Source organism: Rhodnius prolixus, unplaced genomic scaffold (genome assembly GCF_049639745.1).
Source record: "Rhodnius prolixus isolate KJV_2025 unplaced genomic scaffold, Rpr scaffold_7, whole genome shotgun sequence".
Taxonomy (NCBI): domain Eukaryota; kingdom Metazoa; phylum Arthropoda; class Insecta; order Hemiptera; family Reduviidae; genus Rhodnius; species Rhodnius prolixus.
In genome coordinates, this window is record NW_027411582.1 from 29257105 (window position 1) to 29278923 (window position 21819).

General features: G+C 32.3%; 3 protein-coding genes across 3 annotated transcripts; all 3 read left to right on the plus strand.

Moving 5' to 3' along the window:
* Positions 1 to 2921: 2921 nt before the first annotated feature.
* LOC141446568 (nitrophorin-2-like) lies at positions 2922 to 6360 on the plus strand. Its single transcript, XM_074113110.1, has 6 exons — positions 2922 to 3003; positions 4411 to 4513; positions 4587 to 4738; positions 5569 to 5669; positions 5759 to 5872; positions 6008 to 6360. The coding sequence occupies exons 1-6, from the start codon at positions 2996 to 2998 to the stop codon at positions 6163 to 6165; spliced, it is 636 nt and encodes a 211-aa protein (XP_073969211.1). The 5' UTR covers positions 2922 to 2995; the 3' UTR covers positions 6166 to 6360.
* A 1228-nt stretch (positions 6361 to 7588) lies between these two features.
* On the plus strand, positions 7589 to 11908 carry LOC141446569 (nitrophorin-1-like). The gene is made up of 5 exons (XM_074113111.1): positions 7589 to 8365; positions 8445 to 8581; positions 11072 to 11157; positions 11238 to 11357; positions 11471 to 11908. Exons 2-5 carry the CDS (start codon positions 8535 to 8537, stop codon positions 11629 to 11631), a joined length of 414 nt encoding a protein of 137 aa, XP_073969212.1. The 5' UTR covers positions 7589 to 8365; positions 8445 to 8534; the 3' UTR covers positions 11632 to 11908.
* Positions 11909 to 15123: 3215 nt separating this feature from the next.
* LOC141447330 (nitrophorin-4) lies at positions 15124 to 19877 on the plus strand. Its single transcript, XM_074114768.1, has 6 exons — positions 15124 to 15150; positions 17243 to 17345; positions 17419 to 17558; positions 19111 to 19199; positions 19284 to 19400; positions 19520 to 19877. The coding sequence occupies exons 1-6, from the start codon at positions 15143 to 15145 to the stop codon at positions 19678 to 19680; spliced, it is 618 nt and encodes a 205-aa protein (XP_073970869.1). The 5' UTR covers positions 15124 to 15142; the 3' UTR covers positions 19681 to 19877.
* Positions 19878 to 21819: the final 1942 nt, after the last annotated feature.

The following is a 21819-nucleotide window of genomic DNA, read 5'->3' on the forward strand; positions in this document are numbered from 1 at the left end:
AAATAATGCAACCCAAGACGGAAGCAATTCTGTTAGTCGAACTAGTGCACAATTCCGACTTGTTTTTCAAGTTTACTAACTTTTACTTTCCAAATAAGGGCGATCCTATAAGTTACATCTAGCACTGGCCTTAATTCTAGCTATCAGTGACAAAAATAACAGCTTTTTGGTTGAACTGGTGGACAATTCAGACTTTTCTCCAAGTTTACTTACTTTTACTTTTCAAAGATAGGCGATCCTATAAGTTACATCTAGCACTGGCCTTAACTCTAGCTATCAGTGACAAAAATAACAGCTTTTTGATTGAACTGGTGAACAATTCAGACATTTCTCCAAGTTCACTAACTTTTACTTTACAAATAAGGGCGACCCTAAATGTAATACCTAGATGGGGTCTCAATTCTAGCAAAAATAACACCTTTTTGGTCGAACTGGTGGACAATTCAGACTTTTCTCCAAGTTTACTTACTTTTACTTTTCAAAGATAGGCGATCCTGTAAGTTACATCTAGCACTGGCCTTAACTCTAGCTATCAGTGACAAAAATAACAGCTTTTTGATTGAACTGGTGAACAATTCAGACATTTCTCCAAGTTCACTAACTTTTACTTTACAAATAAGGGCGACCCTAAATGTAATACCTAGATGGGGGCTCAATTCTAGCAAAAGTAACAGCTTTTCGGTCGAATAAGTAGTCAATTCAGACTTTTTATCATTTATAGTATATATTTTTTTTAATTTCACTTTTTAAATTAGGACGTCCCATATATTACTTCCAGTATTGGCCGTAATACTAGTAGTAAGAGAAGGAGAAGAAGGTAATTTAATTATCTAGCCAAGAGACAATATATCATAGGACAGTTAGTAGTAAAGGCATCTCAAAAATAATAAAATAAAATAAAATTTTACTAAAAGGCTCACTTTGGCTACCTATAATTTATCCATTTGTTGTAGGTGTAAATATGACAAATAAAGTGAAAAAAAATACAAAATTATATTTCTCTAATATTTTTATTGTTTGCACTGTACATTTATTTGCATATAATAACACAGGTGTAGATAAAGTAAGTAAATTTTATACTATCAAGGGCAACTGGTTGGTAAATATTTGCATTCAATTTTGTATTTGTTTTATTTTTAAAATTGGTAATGTCTCATTGTATTTGGAATCAAATAATTTTTATTAATTTGAAATATATTATTACTTTCTCATTATTGTATTAGCGTTTTGTTTGCCACTAATTCTATGTATTAAGAAAGTTTTAGAAAGAATATTGTTGTAAGAGGATGCTGTGTGAATGTCCACTATATTTCAGTTTTCAATAATTAAATATAATTTCCTTTCCAATAATTTCTAAATTTTAACTTTCACTTGCATATTTTCCATTTGTTTCCTCCCAAAATCACTGGTGGCTGATCCCAGTAACATGCATTCTTTTAGAAATGACATCAAAAATTTGGAAATGAAATAACAAAGTGATTATTGTACTTCATTAAAAATTCAATTTGCTTTTAATCTAAGCAAATAATAATGAAATCATCAGCAGATTAAGATTCATCTAATAAATATCCAATTTTAATCTCTAAAGAATGTTAATTGGTAAAGCCTAGGTAAACAAATACCATTCTTAAATCTGTACTTGAATTAATGATTGAATAAATCCTTGATTATATAGTGTAGCCGTTTAGCTATAAACGTTCGGATATCAATTTCCTTACTTATTGTTTATAACATTTAAAAGACCTGTTTCTGCAGTCTCAGTTCAAAGAAAAATCAATAGAGAGCAATGTAAGCGTGGCTGTAAATCCACGCGTGGTATTTTTTCGCTGCTTTTTAATAATTCTTTAAGTACTTAAAATTATTTAAAGCAGTTTAAAAAATAATTAGAGACACAGTGGAAATTCTATTAAGTTTTGAATTATTATATTTCTTCTTAGAAATGTAGACATTAATTATTATTGAATTTTTATCTGTAATTTTATTTAGGTATGAAATATGTTATGATTCGGGTATGGTTGTTTTTCGTTTTAGTTGAACCCATTAATAATGAATCAGTTAGGTAACGGTGACAAAAAATAACAGCTTTTTGGTCGAATTGGTGTACAATTCAGACTTTTCTCCAAGTTTATTAACTTTTACTTCTCAAATAAGGGCAATCCTATGTTACATCTAGCCCTGGCCTTACTTCTATCTGTCTGTGTCTAAAACAACAGCATTTTGGTCGAACTGGAGTACAATTCAGACTTTTCTCCAAGTTTATTAAATTTTACTTCTCAAATAAGGGCAATCCTATATGTTACATCTAGCCCTGGCCTTACTTCTATCTGTCTGTGTCTAAAACAACAGCATTTTGGTCGAACTGGAGTACAATTCAGACTTTTCTCCAAATTTATTAACTTTTACTTCTCAAATAATGGCAATCCTATATGTTACATCTAGCCCTGGCCTTACTTCTATCTGTAAGTGACAAAAATAATGGCTTTACTTTTAATCTCACCTTTTAATATGGGAAGATTAGGTGTCAAGAATGCAGGATTGGAGGAGTAAGTCGAACAAGGGCTCACTGATTGTGTGTCCACTCGAGATTTGTGCCAAACAAATTGAGGATATTCAGAACAGTCGAACAGAGAGGGACAAGTTCTGAATTTGTTCCTGATACGCTTAGGAGAAGGCATGTTTAAATTTACGGATTGTAAGAAGGAGGATTGTGATTTTGTTTGGCTAGAAATATTTAGTCAAAATGGTGCCCACCTTGTATGATGTACGTATATGTTTTTGGTTCAGCACTTAAGAAAACATTTAGAAATACTTTTCATAACATATCAGTTTTATAAAAACTATTTTTTATATTACAAACAATACAAAAATGTTGATTGCCAAACTACTAGCGAATGGCTTTAGAAATTATTATCAATACAAGAATAGTGGGAGGCACAGTGCAACAAATTTCTCAAACCTTCAAATAGTAGCCTAGTAAATTTCTGAACTCTTCAAGATGCAGAAGTAAGCGTAGTAATTTAGTTTCATACTAGTTTTAGTTTTAATCATTATTTGTTAAATCACAGTCATTAATGTCATTTATTATTATGAGGATATCGAGTGAATTCATTAAAACTATTACCCGTAGATTCGTAATTGTCACTATTAAAGATTGAATCTTTGACTTTAAAGTAAAAAGCTGGAATTGATTCTTTCGGCGTTGACAAACTATTCTTTTTAGTCCATTATTCAAAATATCGCAGGTTGATGATTACAGGAAATGGGAATCAATTAATCCTTGTGTGATTAGTTTATAAATTATAGAATTCTAAAATTACTACAATATTTTTAAAAATTATTCCACTTTTAGTGGGTCTCCACCTATAAATCTTCAAAGACTTTTTACTTTTTCTTACTTGTTGATTAGAAGAAGTGTTGCAATCGAGTAAAATTTGCAATTTCGATTTTCTACTGGGAATATCTGTTTTGAAGGCTTCTGAGGAAAAAATGTGCTGTTTACTAATAATAATATATCGATTTTCGTGTGTGGAATGCTTAATTTTAGTATCATTTAGATGCCACTGCCGGGATTCGATAATAAGCTTTTGGAAAAATAACCAACCTCCATTCTTCACTGAATCAATTTGGTAGTTTAATGTGATTTTCTTAACAATGTCTCGTACGAATTTTCTTTATACTTATTATAATTATTGCTTGTAAGTGGTCTTGCAATTTTTATTTAAAACATTTTTCCGGAAAAATTTGATTAGGGAAAATTTTAGGCTTGAGAAATCCATTTCATTGGAATTTATGGATTTTTGATTCATTAAATATTAATAAGGGTTCAATGCATAACCAGAAATCCATATTTTAAGAAAACTGGCTTTCTAATGAATAAATTTTTATTGTTTTTAAGAGATATTTTACCTAATATTATAGACGCAGCGCAAATTAAAAACGAGGAATCGTGAAAAAAAAAAAATTATAATTTTATATCTTGCTTGGATCACTGTGGGGACTGACAATTGTCCAAAACCAGTCTACCCAAAGTGCTGCATTACGGAATGAATTTGTCCCATTTTTCCACGAGCCTAAACCGACTAAACCGTTACTTTTACCATTAATTTTATCTTTCTTCGTTTGTAATATGTCTAATATTCCCAGTTTTAAATCTTTCTCTTCTGGACACTGTTGCTGAAGCTCTAAAAAAAATTCATTTCGACCAGCGTGGTCTAAATATTTAAATCTCAATAAACTGAAATCGTGCCCAAGTGAAGGGCAGCACTATTAATATTTGAGTATAGATTGAACTTCAGTTTAACTCTTCGCTTTAAGAGAAAAAACTGTTGTCTGAGATAATTACTAAAATTATTTTACTGGCAATCAACTCACAACCCTAAGTGTTTATCATTCATTAAATAATTGTTCCAGGAAATTGACACTATTTTTAGCCGTAATTAAAATATTAGCAGCTGATGAAACTAAAAAAGAATGTCCAGAACTAACTTCTAAAGAAAATTTTGAGCCAGACAAGGTAAATTTATAAAGCTCAAAAAATCATTTTGGTATTTATAATTATTCCTAAATAACCATTGACTGATTTCCAGTATTTCACTGGCAGTTGGCACGTGACACATATTATGATTAACGGAAAGAAATTGGATGCTAAGGACTTATGCTGTATGGAATTCAAATCGGAAAAATTGTCAAATAATACGATAAGGGAGATATTAGTTCATTATTATCCGAACAAGGCAGAGTTAGTTTCTTTAAAGAATACACGATAATTTTACTTTAATGTTAGATTTTCTTACTGAATCTCTCTTCAGACTATGATCGTCTTTTATGAATGCATGAGACTATGATATTGTTGGTGGTTGGACTGATAACTCCTAACAAGATGTTGTTTACCAAGATTTACTTCGTTTAGAAATGAGAACTGAACTTTGCTGACCAAGAAAATAGCCTATCTTAAGATGGTTTTACATTTAGAAAATCATGTAAGCCACTGGAGAGGGTCGCGCAAACAGCTTAGTATGTAGCACCTCGAATAGCTGAAAATGTGGTGAAGCCCCCCTGACGAGGACAAGATGTACAATGTTTTACTTACCTTCACTTACCTTCTCACTTTTTAAACTATAGGTAAATAATTTTGTAACCAGATGACTGCAATTGACACTAACTGAATGAAGCAGGGTTTTTTGGTAAGCTTTCTCTTTTAATCAACGAAGAGTGTTAGAAGATGTTTTCTGCCCTGAGCTTTTTCAATATTTTGGCAAATGAAAGTGTGAGCAATAGGTTTCAGTAGTTCTATTCTGTTCCTGGTCAGGATGTGCTAAATAGTTTGTTATTGAATTTTAATAAACTCTTCTTAAACAAAGTTATTTTTAACAAGGTTTTGAGTCGAATTACAAATTTAATAATGGGAGTAATAGATAATTATATCAGATTTTTAAAAAAAATTTTAACTTTATTTAAACTACAATAATTAAAAACAGTAAATTTATTAATTTATTGAAAATATTACCACTACCGATGGTAATTAGTAATTTTCATTTCTATTTGTAATTATTTCAAATCTTCTTTCAGAGAGCCAAAATTTGTTTACATAGAGAATCATATTAGTGAGGAGTCACTTAAAGAAATAAAAGGCCGATATATTGCTCAGTATAGAGCTGTAGACAAAGAAGGTAAGTTAAGCCATTTCTTCTATTCGTGGTTTCAGGTTTCCTTAGGACCATGATCTTTAAGTTGAATAAGCAAATCTGTTCGATTGTAGGTAAAATGAACCACAAAGATTTCTCTCCTATCACCTACACCATTAGAGATACAGATTATAGCAGTTACTCTATTCTAAATATGTGCGAGATTTGGGACAACGGCGATAAGCTTTGTATGTATTTTTTCCTGAGCATTAGGATTTAATTAATTATTTAATTAATAATAAATTTAAACTAAGATTTAGAATTTTTGTTTTTTATAGCTCAAAATAAATACACCAACAATGCATTATTGTTTTCCTTTTCAGCTATTGATCTCATTACCAGTCGTACATTAAACGACAAAAATGAGGAAAAAGTCAAAAGCCAAGTGAGTGCACTTGGCTTAAATTTGGATCAATTCAGTGCACTAAAAGATTTGGAATGCATTAAGGACACTAATTTTCAATTCACAGATAAAAAGTGATTAGAATGAAAGAAAAATGTTTCATTGCGTCACAAGTTCAGTGCCTACAGTTATGCTTGTCCGTGTGTGTTCTAAAATATAAGTAATAACAAATTGATATTTTGTTATATTTACGTTTCTGGCAACCTAACCACAAGGTTTTTATGTGGTTGTAGAAATGTGAAAACAACTTATTGTACAAAAATTAAATACAAATGTTAAAATTATGGACTATTCATTTACTGAATATACACAGAGATCAATGTAAGATGTCTCCTGTAGGGTCACAGAAAGATTTAGAGGGTTAAAGCCAGGTTGACTCCGGACTATGGAAGCTGCCCCAGAATCAGAATATGTAAGGTCGCCAGATCACTGCTCGGGACACTCAATCGCATTCAGGGAATTGCATTCACTCACTGAGGATTCATTCTTACACTCTCTTCACGAAGTTACTCTACTCAGCTTATTAAATTCTTTAAGGAATAGTTTACCCTAGTAAGTTTGTGTAATTTACGCTCGTTGCTAAGTTAGTATTAATGCTAGCCACTAAACTCTTAGTCAATAATATTTCTTTTGTTCTACTTACAACCTTCACAGCCATCCTAATCAAATCACAATATTCCGTCCATGGCTATAAGTTAATAGCTACTTCAATTTCTTTTTCGTGGCTGCACTCATCGATATCAACCTAATCTGCAGCTAACAACATAATCCGAAAGAAAGGGCAAGTACGTAAGGTTACAGCAACAATTCCAGTTACTAATCATTTAAGCCGCAATTATAACAATGATCCCTTTAGCTAGGATTTGACGGGTCACAGCTCAGCTCCCTATACGTGTAAAAATAGGACTCTGCTCAATATTTTCCGCACTCTACACACTTCAAGACTACCGTCCATTGGTACATACTCGCTACTGTGACCTTTCGAAAGGATTCAAGTATCAAGAAGTCATTGTTTCGAGGTAACAAGGCCTCCAGACCGGGCCAATCAAGGTCTACACTACTATAGTTGTAAGCAATATCCTCAAAAATGCCATTTTGAAAAGGGCTCAAAGAATTCATCGTTAATTTTGAAGAAGAAAAAGTTGTACACAACTAATACTGGGAAGCAGACATTTCAACATTGCTGGCATCGATGGAGTAACAACACTTGAACCCATATTGTAAATTATATAATTGTTCTACACAAATTTTTCCTAATAATATTGTGCGTTAACTTTAAACGCACAATACAGGTATTTACGTTGTTGACGTCAGCACACATAAAAAAGAGGGAAGCAAAGTATATATTGTTCTTCCATAGAATGCAGAGATAGTAAATTTCGCTTTGCTAATATGAAGACGTAAGTAGAAACCTTTCATGCTGAAATTATTATTATTATTATTATTATTATTATTTAGCTTTAGAAGCTTTTTTTTTTTATTTTTTTTAGAGAACTGTCGGTCTCCGGACCGAGTAATTGAATTCGAATCCCGCATCACAGTGTTGGAGTCCAGCAACCTAACCACTTAGCTAATCATTCCTGTCCGCTAAGATTTTCATTTTATTATTTACTTTACGGTTTCCATCAACTTTAACTTAATGTTGGCAAAAAGTCAATCCAAATACCTCTTAATGCACTAAAGTTTCAAAATTGCATTTAAATTGCGAAAATGAATTAAATTAATACAGAAGTAAAGCACACTTATTTGATTTGATCAATATTTATGAGTAAGTAAAGTAATCGCCTATTTTTCAGGCGGAATCTAAGCTAACACTTACTACTAACACTTTACCTCTTCTTACATAAAAGTAGCTACACGAGATTTCGGAGTGGGTGTTAGTGAAATGGTTGTGGAGGGAGAATTTGTAAGTGGAAGATCTCCCACCTAAGATGCGTTTTAATTGTTAGAAAAGAAAAATTATAATAAATTTTATGGATTATTTGAGAAGAACATAAATTCTAGAAGATAAATGATACAGATTTGAGCGAATATCTTGATTAGTCAAAACCGAAACATCTCTGTCAACCGACCAAAATATTACCGGAATCAAAACCTAATAGTTTAATAGTTATGCATAAGTTTTAGTAGAATTACCTGAATATATTTAAACTTTATTAATGTTTCTTCCAGGTATTCAGCATTGATTTTAGTTGTAGGCACACTGTATCTATCTGCAGCTGATAATGCAATTAAATGTAAAGAAGTAACCGCTAAAAACGATTTTGACAAAAAACAGGTAAATTTACATTATTCACTTCCAAAATCTTTGTATTCATAATTACATTACAGTTCAATAATTAATTACTATTTCGTAGTATTTCAATGAAGTTTGGTACGTGACACATTACAAAGACGAGAATCCTGGGAAATATTCGGGTAAATATTGTTCTATTTTTGCAGCGCAAATGTCTGATAGTACCATAAAAGAGGCTGTCTACCATTACAAACCAAAGTAAGTATCTATTAGCAGCTTATTTAATTAAAAAACCTAAATGCTACATGTATTTTTCTAAGCATTCTCTTCAGTGGTATTGAGTGATTTTATTTACTACTTATCTATTGCTAGAAAGATTATTGCATTCGTAAATCATGACAAACTGAATGGCGGCATGCCCCTCTTTTCTGTTACCTCCCATTTACCGAATTTCCTGAAACACCATGGTAATCAAAATGAAGCCCGACCACTTCCAAGTAAAATATAATGTTATTTTTGTTCGTCTCATTTATTATTATGTGACAAATGAGACATTGCTGTTATGTACTTGCTTCGTAATTTCAGTTAACTAAATTCTGGAATGGCTTCAGAAAGCGCCGCTCTTGTATTGAAGTCTTAAACTGACTCAGCCATAGGTAGAAGTTTAATCTAGAGACTTTCTGTAGCAAAAAATCGACTTCTCTATTGTAGTGAACTAATGAAAGGCATTTCCACTTTCTGGAACGCAACCATGAGACAATGATGTGCTTGTATTAATATAGTTTTGCTTGGGTATGTAAGCTGCTGAATTCCTTGAAGCACAGTTCTCTCCGGAGGCTGAACTAGAGCGTTGGTATATTTTTAGTGTTTAATTTCTCGCCCCTCTAACTTCAATTGCGACTGAGTTCGTGGTCATAGCAAGTTCTTTGCTCAAGTAGAGGCCTGATAAACACTGAGGAAGAAGAGAATTAAAAATGCTTCATGATAAAAGAACTTTGCGATTTTGTGGATACGAGTTTGCTGGAATAGCTACTAGTAATGAACTCAAATGCGATCTATTGGCTAAAAGCCGAACTACAGTAAGCTCAACATAATGCATATTTTTTGTAGACGTCTATTCCGACGAAAGAAGATGTTCGATTTGGTTGTTCTTTGTATCTTACACTGAGCATCCTTCCACACACTTCTTCCTTAAGGTTAAGCCGTATCTCAGCTTAATATCTCAGCAGCTGGTAAGTAGTTCCTTGAAATTTTTAAGTTTTATACTTTCATTATCTATTGTTCCTTCATCTCAACTAATGCATACATTCAAATCATTACCTATGCATATGACATACCTACTCTCTTCCACCACTAAATTCGGGCTTACACACACGTAACCTAAATCAACACTTCAACCCTTGTAAAGTTGTTTCTTAGAGTGGTTCTTTCGTCTATGTGCCATCTATCATCCATCTGTCTTCTAGTTCTTATAAATAAGCACTTACAACCATCCGTTCATCATGTGGAGAACCAAGTACATAGACAAACGCTTGACTAGGGACCTACAAACAAGACTGTGTTAAGCGAAGTGAAAGAAGGCTACTGGTGTTAGCTCGAAAGTCCTAATACTCAAGCTAGAGTTAAAATAAATTTAGACTTACGATATTAGAGTTATGAGGGATGTCTAAACAACGCTAAACAACGTTAACCGTCTCCAATCACTTTAATCAAAAGTACTCCGTCAATTACCATTCTATTTCTTTTTATTATCTACAGTTTGATTACAATCTAATTCCGATTTTTCGATCTCATTTATCATTATCCTTTTCTGAACGCGTTTGCAAATTGCAATTCCTTTTCTTGAATCATCACATAATTACACCAACATTCCTCAGCATTCCTCAGCATTCTACAACATTCCTCAGCATTCATACAACATTCTTACATACATTTGTAACACTTGAGAAATCTAGGTCAGCATGGATGGTATTTATAAGTAGAAGTTACTAATTAGATTTAATTTGCAATACATATTACTAACATCATCTTCCAAAATCCAAAAGCAGCTGGTCTACAGGTTATATGGTTGAGCTTAATAATCGAGATTTTTTAAAAAGTTTTCTGTTTTCTGCGCAAGTTTTCCTTTTCTTTTCCTCCTCTGCAGCCTTCAACGTTGGGTTGTCTTTTACCACCGCCCCAAATTAAAGCTGCTAGCTTTGTTACTGTGTGCTATCCATTTGTGCTACTAGAAGTAAAAATAATTGTAGTAATCGCCAATTTTTAAAGGAAGGGCTTTTACGGCTGACTAACGAAAGGGTATCGTGAACGGGGAGGCGCTGGATATTCTTATTTTACCATTAACGTTTTATCAATAAATATGAAATATCTACACACCGAACTCGAACTGAGGATCTTTCAACAATTGGTTGAAATTAAAATCGCTATACCGACCGCCCTTTCAACTGGTTGAACAGTGCGTACACATTTCCACGTGGGACTACTCATAGTTAAAGAAATATTTCTGTTCCTGCCGCTCTTCAGGTTTTTTCTTTTTCCATACTTGCTCCGTGAGTTTAGGTTTGCATGCCTAAACTCAGTAATGAATGTTGGCCTACTCATAGCCACATTTACCATTTTCAAATTTTCTTAGCATTACTACATTTTCTTTCAATTATTTTCAATCAGCCTCAAAATTTTTACTGACGAAGTTTCTGATGATGGAAATGAAATAGAAAATCATTGATATCCTATGGTTATGCTTTTCAGTGATAAGTCTACTATTTATGACGTAAGTAGAGTCACTCAGGAAGCTGGCAAATATACTGCCTATTATAAAAAAGTTGACGAAAAAGGTAAGTTTTGATTTGTTTCCAGATATCGGCTGAAATTTTGCGAAATCGTTAAATTGGTAATAAAATCTGTTTGGTGGCAGGTACTGTAATAAAAGACATGGATACCAACAACAATAAATATACAGTTACCGTTATGGAAGCTGACCGTTCGTCTGCTCTTATCCATATATGTTTGCGGAAAGACGGAAAAGATCTTGGAGGTATTCAACACTTTTGTTGCGGAACTCTTTCTGCATTCGAATTGAATTGTGTATAAATATTTGTTCTAAATACTTAAATGTGCTTATTACCAGATTATTTGCTCAATTTACAGATCTTTACGCAATCTTAAATCGCCAACAAGATGTGGATGCTAGTGACGTAGTCAAGAACGCCTTGTCTGAAGCTAGTTTAATTTTATCGGGATTCAGTTCCACGAAAGATTTTGGATGCGAGTACAATGAAGCGACTTTGGTTTCATTGTTGGAAAAATAATACATGTACAATATACATCGTGTTGAGGAAAATTGTTTTGAATTTTAAAAATCAATATCAAGAAACACTGAAGGTGAAGGGTTCACATAATTGTAATAATTAAAGGAGACCATCAGAGTACAGCTAATATTTTTAGGAGGCTGAATGATTCATCCAAAGGGAAGTGAATTTATTGCCGATTTCAATTATATTTCATTTACTATTCATAACTTTCATCTTAGGGACTAGATCTATTTCAGGGCATGTACTGAATAACATTGTAACTGTTTTTGCAAGATGTGTGTTAACCTTTACATTTAAATAACTGAAATTCACAAATATTTCTCTTCCTTTTGGCTAAACCAAAAACTTCCTATTCAAACTTGGAGTACTTCATTTCCAAGAGAGATCTTAAATTTCCTTGATTTCATTCATCGATAATCTGTAAATTCAATGCGATTACTTTTTTGAAACGTATGTAACGGTGGATGGTTACTTGGTTATGATAAGAAAAGAGTTTCGATGTTCTTCTATAATTATTAAGTAAGAAAAGTTCCAATGCAAAAAACGCAATGTTTTTTAGAATTTACTTTAACTTTTTGGTTATCCTTACTTGGATTTATGCAAGCTATGGTTGATAACATACCCCTCGATTATTTGGTTGCCTGGTTAATCTACTTGCAATGTACTTATACCACGATTCTTAGTAAAGTATAGAGATTTCTTTGATGAGAGTAACTGAAGTTATGAACACTATGGCTGCTATTCTGAGGTGCTAAATCTAGAATTGTTGGGTGTGGTCATCGAAGGGGAGGGAAGCCACCCCAAGCACTATACAGTAGGGTGAGGAAGAATAAGAGCTTTCATGTCAAACACCAAGTGGTCAAGACGAATTATCTCTGATTGGTGTAGGTGGATTCTTAAGTGCATCATGCTGTGGATGGTTAGAAATTAAAGGATGAAAAAAAAGATTTGATTCTTCTCGGGCGAACAGGCTACTCTGAAAGCATTGACTGCTCCGGAGGATTTACTAAAGCTTCTTGAGAATGCAAAAAACTTAAAGAAGTAAGTCAGAGCCCACAGATGCTAAAGCTCTTTTAAATCCTATTGCTCAAGGTAATACCGGGTAATGAAAAAGAAGAAGAGCCAACGGAGGTTTGTCTAAACTGTTCATTGGCCCAGAACTTGCGTCTACCATTTAAGATTCAAGAATTTGATTGATTACACATGAAGTCGCCCATCATGTCCTTTTAGAATTGATTGGTGGAAAGTGGTTGGGCTGATAACTGCTCAAGCCTTAACGGCGGATCCCTACTTCAACATTGGGTACTTGGACAATCCAGTGTCAGCAATGTAATGTTGAAGTAGTGAAAAAAAGTGAGTTTCTGTTATAGGTGACTCACCGAGGTTTGTATAAACCAGATTGAACGTAATAGAGAGTAAGCTTTAAGGATTTAACCCAGATTGGTTTAAGAAGCTACAGTATATTAAGGGGTTCGGTTAAAGGGTTTAACTTGAGGTGGTTATCTTGGAGATTAACACTAGAGTTTGGACGGAATAGAACACATTTTAGGTTCTGTGCCGCTACATTCTGAGCTATCTTGATTAATAACTAAAATCTTCTTCTTTTAATCCCAAACTCTAACGACCATTTGACCAATAAATTGCTTAAAGCTAAGCTTGATAAGTAGTTTCATGACAAAAATCAACAGCAACGATGAATAAGTTTCTAAGTTCAATTTTATTAGTTTTTATTGTAGCGATGTTAACTTTGAAACTGTCCTCTAAAGAAATAATTCAGTGTCTTAAAGGGCTTTCTTATAGATGAATTAACACCTATTTCGAGATTGAAATCTTTAGTTTTTAGATGTTGAACTAACTCAAACACGTTCCAATTATTTATGAAGTATTCTTCTCAGTTAGTCAAAAATAAAAGCCACTAGAAACCAATTTATAGTTCAATTTGTAGTTACTTTAACTTACTGATGTGAAAACTCTACAATGAAAAACTAATAAATTCCTTTAAAAAATAAAAATTTGATTTATCTATTCCTTTGTCTGAATCATTTATTTGAACACAAATTTTCTCGCCAAACTAGCACACAGTTCCTTAATTTTCCTTAGTTTTCTCAAGGAGAGTAAATAAAAAGGCCAACCCTTTTTGTAGCATTTAGTGTTGTCCTACATTGCGGTTGTGCTTAACGCAAAACACCTATTTTTTTCTGGCCAAACCAGCTGAAAATTTCATATTTTTCCTTCGTTTTTCCCAATGAAAGAAAAGAGAAGGTTCAACCCCAGCTGTAACTTATTTCAAATATGGAAATACGCAGTGATGAAGAACGTAATCTATTGGTTCTGGTAGGTACAACCCATCAGAAAATAGGTTAAAGTAGATCAGAGGAATAATGTCTAAATTTATCCGATACTAATGTACTGTAAGGCGAGATAAATAATGAAAAACAATGGAAATCTACTTATCGTCAATGGTGGACTGGTAAGACATAATTTGTTCCATAAAATGTTTAGCTCAAAGGAACCAAAAGCTTTCATAAAGTCAACAAAACCTGGATTAGTCTTGACTATATTTCACTCTCAAGTTAACATTAATATCGGAGCTTAAATAACATCTACACATCTCCTTCCTCTCCTAAATTCGATTGGCTCTTGAGGTATTAGTTAGCTCATTAGATTTTTGTAAAAATCTTCTTTTATATTTAACTGAGGCTACACACCATAATAAGTGATGGATGCCAAAATTATAAATTATTTAAAAAATATATAGAACTTTATTAGGGTCCATTACTAATAATTTTCGTATTTCAAAATTATTTATTATGTGTATCTACGAATTATTAAATAATAGATCTTTAAAATTGTCTAAAATCACCTTCGCATAAAAAAAAAAGATTTCTTTCTGTTATATTTAAAACAATATTAATTTCCGTGTTATTTCTTGAATTAGTCAGCAAGATCTTTAGGTATAAGAACAATTAGTAAACACATATCCTGTTTGTTAACTAGCTTCTTTGTCTAACGGGTGAAGGGGAGTAATAAAATTCCTCCTACACTAGGATTCATAATTCCTCTTCGGACTACACTCTAGGTGGAAGATTATGGAATTCTTACTTGATATGATGAGAGCTTCAGAATTTACCCTGAGCAGACCAAAACAGCTAAGTTTAAGAAAGAAAATCTTATTTTTTTAAAAAAAGCTCCAGATTGGACATGAAACTTCCAATTAAAAGTCATAAAAAGAAACAATTAGTTTTGGTGCATCTGAAAATGATGTACACTTGCTCATCCAACAGTAAAATTTCTACTAAATCATCGCTTCAATAAACTGCAAACATTTTACGGATTAAATTATGACGTTCACAATGGTTGATGTATTTACTTATGAAAATTACATGCGAAATCTGCAGCTCTACTTTATTGACATTGGTAAACAAAAAAAAGGTGTTAGGTTAGTAGGAGGTCTAGTATATATAGTTGTACCTTAGAATTCATAATTAGTGAATTTCAACTTGCTAAAATGAAATCGTAAGTAGTAATCTTTCATTTTAATTTTTTTTTTTGTCTCTATAATGAAATTTTGTCAGTCAGTCCTAGTACAACAGAGATTCAATTGTAGATTACTGAAAGTTTTTAATAAAACAAATAATTTATATATTTTTTATACTATAAAACACATCTTAATCAATTTCTACATTGATTTTAACTAAATAACTTAATTTATTGTTTCGTCGTTGTAAAGAACAATATGTTTTTGGCCAATTTTTGTTTTAATTTCTGAAACTAGAGTTTGTTCAAATCATCAACTCAAAATTATATGAGCACTTTCAAGTTGGAAAAAATAATAGCACCTGAATCTGAAATTTCCAAATGCCAGAACATAATACCAATTCTCAAAGCTTATTTGATAAATTACAAAGGGAAGGATTGTACAATATTGTAAGATCTAATCAGCAATGGGATAATTTTTCATAATTTTTTTCTAGCGGCATTTTTATCATTTTCTGTGTTCATTTTATTTTAGAAACAATCAAATAGATAAGTGTCTGTTCAAAAGCAACGTAAGATAGATAATTCAGGGGTCGTTTCTAAGAGAAACCTGGTGACGCAAACAACTTTTGCTATATTTATTTAAAAATATCTTTTTAATGTAAGGCGCGTCCAAATCTGAGGTCATTAGTGCCTCAAATTCTTTTTCAGTACACTACCGGCCTCCGCTATTCTCTCGCTAAATTGTCCAACATGCGACAGTGAGAAACTTAGAAGCTTCTAGGAAGAGGAAATCTTAGGGCTAACAGCTGGATTCAAAACGCGTGGGAAATCAGTACACTAGCCCTTCCCTATCATTTGCCAACTGTAACTCATTACCACTCACACTTCAATACAACCTTTTTGGTTTCATCCATAACCTCTGTTATTTGAAAGTTTATCATTTTGTAAAGGCATTGTCTACATCAGTAGAATTCAATTTTTGAAAGTGATTATCAGAGAAGAGATACAATTACCACTGAAATTAAATAATAAATGCTCGGATATAATGAGCAATAATTCGGAAAACTGCCATATTGAGGTTCTAATATTTTGGGAAAAGACTAAGAATTAGGGTGCTTTCACTTTTATTGAAGTATAAGAATTTATCCTTTCCTGTGAATTTTTCTGCAATCTCTTGCTTTTGGAAATGAATGTCCTAAACTAGCTATTTAATTAGGTTATTTAAAGTTTTCACAAATCCTTATTTCTTCAATCATAATTTGTAAATAAAACTCCAGTCAATATAACGTGCTAACGCTCATAATTGAGCAGCATTAGGATACAGACTATCAGCAATCTGAAATTTCTGAAATAGCAAAAAGTTCTGAGAATCCTGTCCAGATCAAAAAAGTCAATTTAGCGGAAGATACTAATTTGGATTTTGAAACATTCGAATCAAATCCCCACTGCTCAGAATAATTCTTAAGGATATCTATATTTCTTTGCAGCTGGAGTTCCAAAGAAAAAAAAAGTAGAAAATATTTATCAACTGTCTACATAATAATTTTCACGATAGTGTTCGCAGCTAGTCTCGAACCGCTCGAACAAATCGTCCCAGAATGTTGAAAACAAAAGAGGCAGAAGTAGGCAACATTGCGATACCTAATGTTCTAAACTAGTATATAATTGGAGTTATTCTAAAGTAATCCATGCATTCATTCAAATATGAATAGAAACATAATTAATTAACACGTTCGCAAGACTTTTTTTGGAGTTATTCTCTTTTAGCAAACTGTTCTGTGGGAGGATGATTTGTTTGGAAAAAAAAGGTAATGTTACATTAACGACACGGCATGTCACAGCTGATGTGTTAGGATAACATAATACAGTTTTTAACTGAAAATGTTTTATAGCTTAATCAGTGAAAAACAATTTTAAAAAACCGTCATAAGGAGGTCTAAAAGTTTTGGGGCGGTTGTTGTGATCAATATTAAATGTATTACATTATATTTAATGTCATATATTATTTTGTTTCTTTAATTAAAATGTATTTGCGTGTAGAATTTAAATTGTATTATTTCTTTATTGTTCCGTAATCCTTAAAGAAAATCCCTGAACTGCAATTTAAGACTATTAATGTTTGCTCCAGATACACATCGTTGCTGGCCGTAGCCATTCTGTGCCTGTTTGCGGGTGTAAACGGAGCTTGTACAAAAAATGCAATAGCTCAAACTGGTTTTAATAAAGACAAGGTATTTATAATAATACAGTCTCTCTATTTTTTTTTTGGCAAATTTACTATTATTTACATGAGAACATTTGCAGTACTTCAATGGTGATGTATGGTACGTGACAGATTACCTAGATTTGGAACCTGACGACGTTCCAAAAAGATACTGCGCTGCTCTTGCAGCGGGTACAGCTAGTGGTAAATTAAAAGAAGCTCTATATCACTACGATCCAAAGTAAGTACTGATTAACTGTTTAATGCAACAAAATCTTAAAGACTTATTTTTTTTCGTGTTACCCTTCGAGGTCAGGTATTTAATCATTTATTCAGAAATATCCTTTAGGCCAAATTTTGATAGCCGCATAAAATGAGCTCTCTCAAGAGGATCCTCAGATATGGTATAATCCCGTAACCCCTGGAAACACTCTACTCGTGCCAAACCCCCCATAATATATTCCCATAATATATTTTTTTATTTTGACTAAAATTTTGATGTAATTCAGAGTTAAATTTGGCGGTAATATTTTATCAATACAATTGTTGCAATAATGTTAATGCTGCAATATAATTGGAATATTCAGGATGCCTAATTTAATTAGGGTAAGTGTTCTTTTCCGCCGCACTGATTGAAATAAGTGCTCAGTATGGAGGCCAACCGCACAGCTCCAATTTTTGCCAAAAAACTTTAGCAATTTATTTAAGACATTTATTAATTAAAGTTTAAGACAGAATATTACTAAAGCCCTGGATTCTAGGTACAATATTTTAGAAATTTCTTTCCCAAACTTTGATCATTATTACTTAAATTTGAGAATTCATGTTACTTATAGTTCAAATTCGACTGGCCTCAAAAAATTTCCCAACAATATTTCTTACTGATAAAAAGGGCATTTTTTACCCATTTGAAGTCACCATCTTTAGTCTCTCAGATTCCGATAATCTGGAACATTTAATTTTATGCTGATACCCCTGAACACAGCTTTCAGACTAACGGATAAAAAAATTTGTTAGTATATGTAATACGTATATGTAAGTAGTTGGTATGTCTTTTGGAAATTCAACTCAGTTGGAAAATAAATAATATTTTTAACTTTATTAACAAAGTATTTCAAATAGAGATAAATTTGCGATGGAATAAAATAAAAATAGCTTATAATGAAATAACTATACAATTAAAAACATTTAATGTATTATTATAAGAATCTCTTTTTTAGTGTTGGGTATTTATTCTGATACATATATTTTTTTTTATTTGTTTTTATGAATAAAGCCAACTTTTTTATAAGATGTAATCGTACTAAAAAAAAAAAAAAAAATCTAATGAAAAATTGCCTAATTAAGTAAAGAAGTAAAGATTCTTTTAAGTTTATTTTCTTAAAAATGAAATAAAATAATTTTTAAAGTACAGCAATGGCCCATTCTTCTCACACTGAAGCCTCACCAACAAAGTAGGGCTTATTCATCGAGATCCTTTTAAAGCTTAAAGTCTCCATCTTTTCTCTAATAAATATATTGCCTTGATGCTTGCTTGTTTTGTTTCCTTGTGTCACCGACCTTTTAGAGAGAAAGCACTACAGGATGGATTTCTTTCTTGTTTTGATTGGAATGTTTGTTCCCACATCTCCTAATAATTATCTATCATTATTCAGCTCTAGTTTATGTCAGACTCAGACAAGACCTAGAAGAAAATCGACTCTATCATCTCTTTTGTAATGTAAAGTGTGACTTCATTTTCTGGGAAAGTATTAGTTTTTACTTATACATTGTTATACTTCTTTTTTTTTTAGAACTAAAGACACTTTTTACGATGTAAGTGAACTTCAAGTGGAATCTCTAGGAAAGTACACTGCAAACTTTAAAAAAGTTGAGAAAAATGGTGAGTGAAGGCTCCTGTAATAGACACGAGTTGAGCTGCCTTGCAAAACTATTAATGTCGACAACCAAATTTGTTTGATTGCAGGAAATGTCAAAGTAGGTGTAACTTCGGGCAACTATTATACCTTTACCGTTATGTATGCTGACGATTCGTCTGCTCTTATCCACACATGTTTGCATAAAGGAAACAATGACTTGGGAGGTATAAATCTTTTACTCCAGTTCTTTATGTATTTGGATGGGATTGCCTATAAATATTCGTTTTTTTTATTAACGAATACAATTGGTGTTAATTTGAGTAATTATCTTCTTAATTTACAGATCTCTACGCAGTATTAAATCGCAATAAAGATACCGATGCTGGTGATAAAGTTAAAGGCGCCGTAACTGCTGCTAGTTTAAAATTCAGCGACTTCATTTCCACCAAAGGAAATAATTGCGAGTACGATAATAATTCATTAAAATCTTTATTGACAAAATAACTTCAGAAAACTTGATCTTAAACATCTACGAAAAAGTTACACACTGGTGAAGGTTTTATGTATAAATGTCATTAAAAATCGATATCAGCTTTATTACAAGTTGACATGATGTAAAGAGACATTTGACGTTCTACTGAAATTATTACGTCAGAAAGTATTCATGTAACAATATTAAATAAATGTTAGCTCAAAATTTACATTTCTTTATTGATTTGATTACTACCAAGTATTTATGTCAGAGAAGGGGTTAGCGAGATAGATCCTCACGCGGAGGTCCCGGGTTCGAAACCAACTGCTTCCTCTAAGATTTTCTCTTCCTAGGAGCTTCACACAGTTCCAGTTTTGGATAGTGTTGTCTGTCGAGCGCAGGCAGGCAGTTCACTGGAAAAAAACTACAGGCACCAATCACCTCAGATGTTGACGCGCCTTAAATTAAAAAAAAAAATACATATATAATTTTGTAAACTACCTATTTAGAGTTAACGAAAATGACTGGATGATTCTGGAACGGGGTTTCATGACAATATAATCAGCTGTTATGGAATCTTGCTCAGAGCACAATCGATTTGCTAATATTGAACCAAATGTTTGATCATCTAGTTCTAATTGAGAAGGCTATATCATTAATTAAGAAAAAAGCTCTTGCAACCCTCCTAGATAACGAAGGAACTAGACAAGGCTAGCAAAATAATTTTGACCTGTCTAAGCATCTTACAATAATTCTAGAACACTAATAATTCTAGATACTACACAAAAATAAAAATTTGATTTAAAAAACCTGCAGCTGCAATTGCTGCTGCACTGTTTAAACTGGATAATAATACTTACTAAATCGACATAAGAGAAGTCACCTTTCACCAAATCACAATGAATCATCGAGCGAAATTCATAGAATTAAGGTATTTAAAAGATACTGAACAAAACATAGGTACCTTTAGATCTTAAGGAATAGTTCTCTTGCATCTAAATAAGACATGAAATATTAAACCTTTACATTTATTGATCATTCCATTAAATCTTGCCATTATTTTGTTTTTCTGAAACTACAATCACCAACTAAGCAATCTACTATTCCTTTTCAGGCATAAAAATTAAATGTAAGACGAAGAAAATAAAGATTAACTAGTAAAACTAAAAGATATTACCCTTCTTTTTCCCTTTTCTGGACCACTATTACCCCATATAAGGAGTATTATCCACACCTGGACTAAAAGCAGAATATAAGATGGATACGGATCGTCCAGTACAGCTAGAAAAGACTTTCCCTTCCTAATGAACTTCTGCTTCCAAACCTAGCCACTCAAGAGTGTAGTATCTAGCCCAGGTCATTAAAATAGAATGTAATATTTTCTGTATTTTATTTATTTCTGAACTTCCAGTTCCAAAAGAAACTGACATACTGTGGATTATCTAGACCCGGCATTAAAAACAAAGATTTCTTGTAACGCAAGTAATGATTTTCCATTTTTTCCATTCTTTCTGAACGTCTGCTTCCAAAACTAGCCGATCTGCAGTATACAATCTAGCCTCGTTTTTAAAATACAATGTAAGATGTAGAAAATAAGGAAATTCCTGTAATGTAAGTGAAGATTTTCTATTTTTTCCATTCTTTCTTCAGTTGTGCTTCCAAAACGAGGCGACCCACAGTGTAAAATCTAGCCTCGTCTTTAAAATAAAATGTAAGATGAAGAAAATAAGGAAATTCCTGTAATGTAAGTGAAGATTTACAATTTTTCCATTCTTTCTGAACTTCTGCTTCCAAAACTAGCCGACCTGTAGTGCAGGTCTACAATCTACAGTGCAGAGGTTACAATCTAGTCTCGTCTTTAAAATACAATGTAAATGTAGAAAATGAAGAAATTCCTGTAATGTACGAGTAAGTGAAGATTTACAATTTTTCCATTCTTTCTGAAATTTAGAAATAATGAAAATTATACAGATACTTTTTAAGTGGATCAACTATATGAGAGAAGGAAATGAATTTGTTGATAAATTAAACAAAACAAAAGCAGCTATAAAGATGGTCAGAACAAGGCAGCACAAAAGGTCAAAATTAAGAATCAACGAAATTTAAAATTTTAGACTATATTAACTGACTAAGATAACAAAACAAATCAGTCAAATTTTCTCTTTAAAAGC

What these genes read in the sequence shown, in the direction of transcription:
- LOC141447330 (XM_074114768.1), top strand. An exon ending in CTATATCACTACGATCCAAA is followed by an intron (nt 17,559 to 19,110) that starts GTAAGTACTGAT and finishes TTTTTTTTTTAG; the next exon opens with AACTAAAGACACTTTTTACG. An exon ending in TAAAAAAGTTGAGAAAAATG is followed by an intron (nt 19,200 to 19,283) that starts GTGAGTGAAGGC and finishes GTTTGATTGCAG; the next exon opens with GAAATGTCAAAGTAGGTGTA.
- LOC141446569 (XM_074113111.1), top strand. Translation starts at nt 8,535, where the DNA reads ATGTCTGATAGTACCATAAAAGAGGCTGTCTACCATTACAAACCAAA. An exon ending in GTCTACCATTACAAACCAAA is followed by an intron (nt 8,582 to 11,071) that starts GTAAGTATCTAT and finishes TATGCTTTTCAG; the next exon opens with TGATAAGTCTACTATTTATG. An exon ending in AGACGGAAAAGATCTTGGAG is followed by an intron (nt 11,358 to 11,470) that starts GTATTCAACACT and finishes CTCAATTTACAG; the next exon opens with ATCTTTACGCAATCTTAAAT.
- LOC141446568 (XM_074113110.1), top strand. An exon ending in TATTATCCGAACAAGGCAGA is followed by an intron (nt 4,739 to 5,568) that starts GTTAGTTTCTTT and finishes ATCTTCTTTCAG; the next exon opens with AGAGCCAAAATTTGTTTACA. An exon ending in GGACAACGGCGATAAGCTTT is followed by an intron (nt 5,873 to 6,007) that starts GTATGTATTTTT and finishes TTTCCTTTTCAG; the next exon opens with CTATTGATCTCATTACCAGT.